A 9,347-nucleotide genomic window follows, 5' to 3' on the forward strand; every position below is an offset into this window, starting at 1 on the left:
ATTTACATAATAGAAGTACATCCCAGGTCCATTCAAGTTATATTTAATTTAAAACAATTTTAATTTTCTTAACAGTGTTATATATGATTATTCATAACATAATCTCCGCAAATATTCCTTCGTCTAATCTAAATAATCTTATACATATATATAACTATGTTCTTTAAATGACATCGAATAAATTAAGAATACTTTTAGATAATAGACAAAACCTTAAGAAAAATAAGAAAATATAAAACATTTAAATTAGTATGAAATCATGTCCATATACAAATTATAATAATTGAATTTTATAGTCTTTTTAAATATTGTGAAGTTAATGTACACAAATAGATTTAATATATGTAGTCAATAATTCTTTTATAGGAACGTATGAAAGAATGATAAAAAAAATAAAAAAAAATGATATCATGATAATGGGGATTGAGGTGATAACTATATGGGATTAAATTTGAAAAGTGCGAAATAAAATTTATGGAGAGTTCTAGTTCTATAGATGAATTAATAAATAATTAATAAAAAAGAAATAAGTGTTTTTTTTTTCCAAATTCTCTTTATGAAAAATAAGTATTTTTTTAAGAAGACTTAAATAAGCATGAGAAAATAAAAAAGGTAGAAACAAAATGAAAAAAGAAGAGTTTGTACGAAGATTTTATAGGGTTTTATAAGATGGAGAATGGGGAAAACTTTATAAAAGTACAACAATAATAAAAATAATTATGAAATTGGTTATAGCATATAAATCTATAATATTAATAGCAGTCATTTATTATTTTTAAAGATATATATATATATAAATAATATCTAAAATATAAATGGCGAGAGATGACAAATTCAACCCCAGTCCTTAGATTTTTTTTTTTTGCTGCTTCTCTTTTTTCCTCTGCCATATCTTGTCCCTACCCTTCTTCTTAATGAGGTGATGTGTTTTCATTGGAAGGTATAATGATGCAATCAACTTTTTAATCATTGGATGATGACTAAATTATTTATTTATTTTTGTAAATTAATGGTTCAAAAAGTGCAAGGAAATGATTGCACATAAAATATCTCGATTTAAATGGTCTTATACTTGCGTTTTTATTAATTGTACGTATTATTTATAGAGCTCATACTTTCCACTTTTTTTTCCAGTGAAAAATAAAAAATAGAGCAAACTTAGAGGTGAACATAAGTCCTCATGCATCATCGATATATACATGAATAATTAGTGCTCTCTGGACAATGTTCACGAGGTTTTCTTTTCTTTTTTTTTTTTCCGATGAATCAGTTGTGCTCTTATTCAAATCAGGGTACATGGATACAAACAGTAGAACTTCCAAGCCCAATAAAAGCTTGGAAAGCAAACAGTGAAAAAAATAAAAATATTTGTAATTAAACAACAGTACAAAACAAAGCTATTAAAAAACGACAGCTTAGTGAGATAGCCCCAGTTTGCCAAGGATCTTCTGCTGTTGTCTCGTCTTCACTCTCCTCCAAAGATCTTTAACGACCAAGAGCCTGCTCTTGACAGTAGATTTGATGCACCCCATGATTTTATCTTCAGACTAGGGAATCTCCGAGTGAATAAGCTCATTTCGAGCCTTCCATACGAATTATAGATAAGCATGCCGGCAAAGCCTCTTGAATCTTGATTAATGCAGCACGGTGAAGTTCATAGCCCCAGCCAAATTTGTTTTGAAAAAGGACAGCAGAAAAAACATATGGTCTCAACTTCCCTCGCATTGACCACACATAACCAGGTGGTGCTCGAGTTTATTAACATGTAGAAAACGAAAACAGTAATCAGGGTAGACCCCGGTACAATGCTTTGAAGTAATTAGAACCGGCACAAGAATGGTCGGGACGAAGTATTAGCAACAGCTCCGTAAAATCCGAAACACTCCATTTTAGGGAAGAGATCAAGCAGCAATATAATGTTGACCTCTAATTATGCATCACGGTGTGGATTAAGTAATGAACAGAAGAACTATTATTTTTCCTGCCCGCCCCAATGGCACAGTAGCTGCTACTAGTTAGGTCCCTGCCTTCTCAGCTTGCCCGGTAACCGGTAACTGGATCTCATTGTTACAGATTTTGTCCCTGTCAGTGACAACTCTAATCTCGTTTTTCTCGAGTTTCTTCGCCACGGATCTCCACCGGTGATAGCTTCCAAAGAGGACCTCCATCTCCTCAAGGGTCCGGCCCCGCGTCTCGGGCAGCATAGTGTAGAAGAAGACCCAGGAGATGGCTGCGAACGACGCGAAGAGGAAGAAGGACCCGCTAATGGTTATGGCCTTATAGAGGGAGAGGAAGGTCATGGAGCAGAGGCCGCTTGTGGCCCTGTTGACAGCCACACAAATGCCCGATCCCTGGGCCCGCAGCCTTAGCGGGAAGATCTCCGAGCTGTAGACCCAGGCGATCGGGCCTTGCCCCATTGAGAATGAACCCACGAAGGTCAGAACCATGATGAAGCACAGTATGATTGCCCACATCAGCTTCTCGTTCGGGTGGCTGTTGACCACTGCCAGCACTGACGCGAGTGTCACCAATGATACAATCATGCCCGCCACGCTTGCAAGGAGAATCGGCCGCCTCCCGAGCCGGTCGAGATAGAAGGTCGACACCAGGATACAGATAGTCTTGGAGAACCCGACCGCCACGGTGGCCAGCAGCTTCTTGTCGGATGATGTGATCCCGGCCTTCTCGAAGATCCGTGGGCTGTACAGAACAACCGTGTCGATCCCAGTTGCCTGCTGGAAGAAGTGGATGCCTACAGCGGCAATCAGCACGTGGCGGACCGCCGGTGTCGGGTGGAGGAACAGCTCCCTCCACACGCCGGATCCGCTGCTCTTCTTCTTGGAGATCTGCACTCTGTCCTCATTGCAATCCAGGGGTATGCCGGCTGCTTCTTTGATGTCGGCAAGCCTCAGCTCGGCCTCCTCCTTGGTGTCGGAAGTCTTGTAGAGGACCTGCTTGGCCTCACCTAAGCGGCCCTGCAGGACGAGCCAGCGAGGAGACTCAGGCATGGCAAGGACCCCAAGAGCTAGCACAATGGACGGGATGGCTCCGAGCCCAAGCATGAATCGCCATCCCAGGTTCAATGGGAGCTTCGAAAAGGCGTAGTTCGACACGTACCCAAGCAACACGCCACTGTTGATGAATACCTGGAAATAAAAAATATCGACCGTTGAAAATCAATGATTATGTACTGCGAATTTGCCAACTTTAAATCAAATGTAATAATCTAACAAAAATTTAAAAGTAACTTATTTATATATTATTAGACTTTGTCAATGCATCCATCGCAGTCTCGAATATTAAAAATAGTTACAACCAGCATATTGCGCCTTGTTAGAGGATGATTTTATTTGTTACGTAGGGATTTGAAATTACTTAAAATTATAAACTAAAATTGAATAAGAATTAATCCCAATCGACCAATAGATAAAGAATATTTTGCGATTTAAACAGTATAGAAATACTGGTAACGTAATATCACCTATTTGGAAAACGTGCCATAGACTTTTTCTTAGTTTGTCCATTGTCCTAAAGATCTTAAAACGCCATGAAAACACACGAGGCCTTTTTTTTGGTAACTGAATACACAAGATTTTCTTTAGTAACAGAATACACAAGATATTACTTTTACTGTGAATTATGGTATTTGGAAGTCCTGTAGATCTTGACTATTCAATTGAGCAAAAAAAAAAAAACACTTCTTAGCAAAGGCGTCATCAAATTGGTAAAATTGCAGACTGAATTAAATTGAGAGAAGAGAACATTTACGGACCTCAGGGAAGGAGGTCAGGAAGCCGCGTGCCGAAGCGGGAGCAACCTCGGCTGTGTAGACAGGCGCGATCATGAGGGCGTACCCCATACCAATCCCCGCCACAAAGCGTCCAAACATGAGGAACCAAAAGTTCATGGCGAAGCCCATGAATAGGGCCCCGGCAAAGAAGACTGCCCCAGCTATGACTATTGTGTAGCGGCGACCGACCAAGTCGGAAGTCCGACCAGCCAAGGCAGATCCAATGAGGGCGTAGAAGTTGATGATGCCCGCGAGGATCTCAATCTGCACGTCGCTGAATCCCAAATCTTTCTTGATGTACTCATTTGCTCCACTCATCACCCCGACATCTATTTTGTTCCAATAAATAATAAAAATAATTATAAAATAGAAATAGAGAATTTAAAGGAATTATTATCCAACAAATTATTGCTTTATACCTTAATGATATCATACTATTTCTCGAAATATATAACATAAACTATAACTTCATATTCAATATGTACGAATATTTGTCTCTGATTTATCCAACATTCATGGGCTCAACCTTCACACCTTGATGCAATTGTTTGAAAAAAAATTATTATCCTCAGATAATGGAATTTCACCAATGACAATTTCATCCGACAGGCTGAGAATATTTCGTCTAAAATAAAAACTAATTTTTACGACAAAGCAACATCTTTTCCAATAGTTTTTAGATGGTGACAAAAGAAAATTCGATAATCGGGTCGAAGAAAATCTTTGTCCAAGACTCAGCAGAGCAGTCAAGAAACCACATGCACATGAACGAAACGAATGACAAATTCAGCTAATAAAACATTTTTCATTTAAGCGAATCCATCGGGACGAACTTGACCGAACGGTATGTGTAAAAATATGCAGCGGAAATCGGGATATTAACAATGGTAGTGTAGAGTGGGTGGTATCAACTAAAACAAAGTTTTACCATAACCAAGTAAAATTGAATTCATGGAAGCAAGGATGCCACAAGCGAAGGCGAACTTGTTCTTCCGAGGCGGTTTCTTCGGAGTGCCATCGACATCTCCGGCTGCTGTATTAGTCCAGTTATCCTCAACCACCATCTTCTGCTCAGCCATCTTTCTCCCTCAAGGCTGAGAATGTGTGTGTGTGTGTGTGAGAGAGAGAGAGAGAGAGAGAGAGAGATGTAAGAGATCTGTCCTATGAGAAAACTAATGGTGGAGGTTTGCGAAGCTCAGTGGAGGAATAGAAGAAGGTTTGAGACGACACTGGCAACGTTATATATAGTCGCGTCATTCATATGGTGACAGGAATTAGGGAGTCATGCCGGATATATGTATGTCATTGCCGGTGAGCTTAATCACTGGTATATATAAATTGATGAACGCACTAATCTATCTTTAAGATGAATTAAATCCTGCCATCTTTCGTGTTAGATTTACTTGTCTACCGTGCCTAGATCTGCTTTTTCTCTATTATAATCTTTGTCGTGTTATACAACCCTACATATGGAAGGTAGTTGCCGAGCCTAAACATTCAATTGATATCCTCTGAAAATAGAATGCTGTGAAAAAGAGCGTATAGTGCGATGATACGCGTTTTTACTTGAGAACTAAGAGGTTTTACGTTCGATACTCAACGAAACTATCCGTATCTCTTCATTAGCTATTAGGATTTCTATTTCATTATATTAGTACCACAAACTTTCGCTCAACCCAAATTTTTTTTTTAAAAAAATGAATGTTGTGGATAATTTACAACTGACTTGATTAAGCTAATTAGCTTTCCAGGTACTCGAATTATGATAAATTATCATGCTCACGACAGTTTAGATGTATGATCGATCTAAAATTCTAAAATCCTAATACTCTAATTTCTAGATTTGTCCCTACTAATGCATTGCTCATCACTGCAATTATTTGGAGTGTCCTTCGTCAAGGTCAATGTGCTTTATTTTTACTAGAAATTATCCCCGTTCTATTTGCGGTGAGTTATATAAAATTATGATTGGTATCAAATAAAACTTCACAATTAAAAAATGTTTATTTAGAAATATTTACAAAATTTATTATTGAATTTTACTTTAGTATAAGGCATGAAAAATTGGTCCATTAGAAAGATAGAAAATTTGTTTGCGAATTAAATTATAAAGTAAGAGAATAATAGATAATGTGACAGAGACAAGTAAGGCCACGGGGACGGACAGAACGAGAGAGGGTGAAGATCGGAATGGGACGAGGACACGTCTAATACTCGATTTTACTGTTCTCCAATCCAGTTTAAAACCAAGACTTTATATGGTTGTATAGATGGATAGACCGTCGGCCACCACTCATATATATATATATATATATACGCATATATATGTACACATATGTACATGCACTCATCCGCATCGTTCTTTTGATAAATTTTCAACCCCTCATAACGCCACGGCTTGCATGTAAATAATTACCGGAGTTGCGGATTTGTCATGCATAGAGATGAAATACGGATTTTTTTTTCCTACTTAATAAAGAATTCACAAATACGCTTCGTGATTTCGGGTAAGCACTTGCTTGTCGGAAAAAAACGAGGCCACTCTTCCTTTGGACCCTCTAGAGTCTCCCGCGCGTGCGGAGACATGCACCCGATAAGTTGCGTATATGACCTGCTCTCCCCCCATCTCATTGCTGGTTACTGAAACCATGTTGGGGAGAATACTCTTCAAATCGGGAGAAGAAATATTATCTTTTTTTTTTCCCCTCCATATTTCTGAAGATTTGAAATTATAAATTTAGCCCATGTGACTTAACCTATTCGCAGAAAATATACCCAAAAAAAATTAATTACCCAAAGGATTATATGCTGGGCCGAGCCTATTTCATTTGGTTGGCCTAGCGGGATAGCCCAATTATATATATATATATATATATATTAAATAAGCCAACTAATGAAATTAAAAGAGAGTGCAGTACGGTGGCTCACGCCCTCGCCTGTTGTCCTAGAGGTTGCATGCTTGATACTTAGTGGGACTACTTGTGTCTCTTTATTAATTATTTAGGATTTAACTTTCATTGTATTAAGTTTTGAACCTCCTTTGTAATCGAAGAAAATAAAAAAAATAAAAATCTTTATCTTTAAATATATGATAAATTGCACTGATGGTCCAAAAAGTTTTATAAATATTTCAATATGGTACAAAAAGTTTTTTTTACTACTTGATGGTACAAAATGTTTCAAAGTTGTTTTAGTATAGTACAAATCGTTATCTTGCCATTGACACCGTCAAGCCGACGCTGATCGTGCAAAACCGATTTTTGTGGGACGTTATATGATGGTACAAAATGTTTTGAAGTTGTAACTTAATAGTACAAAATGTTTTACGTAAGTTACATGATGGTGCAAAATTTACAGATCTTGTAAAGAACAGCTTAACGGCGTTAATGGTGAGATGACGATTTGTACTATACTGTAACAATTTTGAAATATTTTATACCATCAAGTAGCAAAAAACACTTTTTGTACCATATTAAAATATTTGTAAAACTTTTTGGATTATCAGTGCAATTTACCCTTAAATATATTAAAACGGTTGTTTTCATGGGGTTCTTAGCCCACACAAGAACACGTGTCCTTGACTTACCCACATAGTCTAACCCTCTCTTTTCTTCTTTTCTAAATTTACCCACATTTTTTTTTACAGAAAATGATAGCCCATCCTATTAACCGTATTGACTTAATAAGAAAAATATCTTTTGATCCCCAACTTTTAATCGCTTTTCACTTTTATCGTCAATATTATACGGTTTGTCCCTCATGCTCTCTCTGGTAAAAATTTCAATAGACCAATTAATATGTAATATTTTTAATAATAAAAGATTTTTTTAAAAAAAAGACCGACATATCGACAATATTGAGGCTTTCTACAGTCTAGAGAGTAGGCCTCACTCATCAAGATTGATATCTCAAATATTATATTAGACATCTTGATCTCGAGAGATGAAGTTTACTACCATACAACATTTTTGTAAATAATTTTTTTTTGAAATAAAATTAAAGAAATAAGACAATAACTGTAAGAAGTATGTCCAAAATAGATAACTATAATATCTAAATAGGGTGTGATCACCTTTCGCCCTAACCACTTGGCATTCGTACCACTCATTAAGTACCGCCAACTAGTGGTCTCTGCAAAATTGCCAAGAAGGTGACTGTAAAATCCTTTTTTTCCCCAAATATTTAATGATTTCAAATATATAATAAGATCATTTGAGATAATAAATGATAATTATTTTGTAAAGAGTTTATTTTTCGCAAACTCATGAATACTCTAAATCCATTGTCTTGATATATCATAATTATTTAAAAATAAGCGCGTATAATAAATAATAATTTCTTGATACAACGTATATTTAACAAATCATTTAAGGTAATTTTTGACCCGTGACAAAGCACGGTCATGCTGCGCTGTTAAATATGAAATTGAAACCTCAAACCTTACTCTACTCTTTTATTCAGTCATCTTATTATTCCTCTCGTGCGTCGTGCAGCCTCCCCTTCTCGTTGCTACTGCCATCGCCACTCAACCCTTCCCTTCTCGTCAACTCCTGGATGATTGTATTTAAGGAATTTTTTTTTTACTTTTTGGATGATTTTCTCGTATTTATTTGGTATTGGTAATATCAGACCTGTCAAGCTAGCCAAATCTATTTATAATATATAAGCTCACTCTTCATATTTGTGCAATGAGAGTCCTCCGTTTAATATATGAGAGTTTGTCACGTCAGTATTTTGACTATTTATTTACCTTCTAATTAAGTGTCTCTTCCTCTGCACCCTTTATAAAAGCCACCCTCTTCCTCCTCCCACAAAAATCATTAAGCTCTTTTCTTCCCCTTTCAGGCATCTCTCTTGTTATTGGTTGTTGTTGCCATGACCTCACTGATGTTGAGTACTGCTGCTTCGTCGGCTGCCTTGTTTGGGCCACCGACGACCAGTCCCCTGAGCGAGCCTTTAATGCGCATGGCGAGATTGTTGATTTGAAGAGACAGTACGTCCCATAATCATCTTTTCATTAGTATCTAAGATCTAATCAAATTGATACCCACAGTTTCTTTTTTCTTTTTTAATCTTCGTTCATTGGATCTAAGCTCCTCCCTTCGATCTATACCTACGGGTCATCAACGATCGTGAGATCGAGAGGTCTCGTGGCCTCAGATTCATCACCTTCGTCAATGAGAAGTCTATAAGGGATGCGATCAAGGGGATGAACAACCAGAATCTCGACGGCAAGAGCATCATCATCAACGAGGCCCAATCCCCTAGCGGCAGTGGAAACAGATGCGGATGTTGCCACGAGGGTGGTGGTAGCGGCTACAACCTCAGTGGTGGCAGGTACGGTGGTAATGGAGGCGGCCGTGACTGCGGGTACAACGACGAATTGTCTTTGCATGAATTTTTATATCGAGTTTCAGTTACTTGATTGCTTTTTTCGAGCATGAGTGATCAAACTTTGATAAGATGCACCGCCATCAAGATTAACTTGACTGGATATACTTGTAGTAGTCTATGCACCCACGAGTTAAATCATAATCTCTATTGGTTAAAAAATCGA

At 37.4% G+C, this 9,347-nt stretch overlaps 2 protein-coding genes across 2 annotated transcripts; one reads left to right on the forward strand and one right to left on the reverse strand.

Moving 5' to 3' along the window:
• Positions 1–1,704: 1,704 nt before the first annotated feature.
• On the reverse strand, positions 1,705–5,045 carry LOC116197344 (putative polyol transporter 1). The gene is made up of 3 exons (XM_031527461.1): positions 4,719–5,045; positions 3,773–4,119; positions 1,705–3,146 (listed from the first exon to the last, which is right to left on the reverse strand). The coding sequence occupies exons 1-3, from the start codon at positions 4,867–4,869 to the stop codon at positions 2,016–2,018; spliced, it is 1,629 nt and encodes a 542-aa protein (XP_031383321.1). The 5' UTR covers positions 4,870–5,045; the 3' UTR covers positions 1,705–2,015.
• Positions 5,046–8,478: 3,433 nt separating this feature from the next.
• Positions 8,479–9,215, forward strand: LOC116193581 (glycine-rich RNA-binding protein GRP1A-like). Its single transcript, XM_031522324.1, has 3 exons — positions 8,479–8,515; positions 8,636–8,779; positions 8,911–9,215. The coding sequence occupies exons 1-3, from the start codon at positions 8,479–8,481 to the stop codon at positions 9,213–9,215; spliced, it is 486 nt and encodes a 161-aa protein (XP_031378184.1).
• Positions 9,216–9,347: the final 132 nt, after the last annotated feature.

Source organism: Punica granatum, chromosome 2, assembly GCF_007655135.1.
Source record: "Punica granatum isolate Tunisia-2019 chromosome 2, ASM765513v2, whole genome shotgun sequence".
Classification (NCBI taxonomy): Eukaryota; Viridiplantae; Streptophyta; class Magnoliopsida; order Myrtales; family Lythraceae; genus Punica; species Punica granatum.

What these genes read in the sequence shown, in the direction of transcription:
- LOC116197344 (XM_031527461.1), bottom strand. Translation starts at nt 4,869, where the DNA reads ATGGCTGAGCAGAAGATGGTGGTTGAGGATAACTGGACTAATACAGCA. An exon ending in TTCAATTTTACTTGGTTATG is followed by an intron (nt 4,120 to 4,718) that starts GTAAAACTTTGT and finishes GGAACAAAATAG; the next exon opens with ATGTCGGGGTGATGAGTGGA. An exon ending in TCCTGACCTCCTTCCCTGAG is followed by an intron (nt 3,147 to 3,772) that starts GTCCGTAAATGT and finishes TTTTATTTCCAG; the next exon opens with GTATTCATCAACAGTGGCGT.
- LOC116193581 (XM_031522324.1), top strand. Translation starts at nt 8,479, where the DNA reads ATGAGAGTCCTCCGTTTAATATATGAGAGTTTGTCAC. An exon ending in AATATATGAGAGTTTGTCAC is followed by an intron (nt 8,516 to 8,635) that starts GTCAGTATTTTG and finishes TTCCCCTTTCAG; the next exon opens with GCATCTCTCTTGTTATTGGT. An exon ending in CGAGATTGTTGATTTGAAGA is followed by an intron (nt 8,780 to 8,910) that starts GACAGTACGTCC and finishes TATACCTACGGG; the next exon opens with TCATCAACGATCGTGAGATC.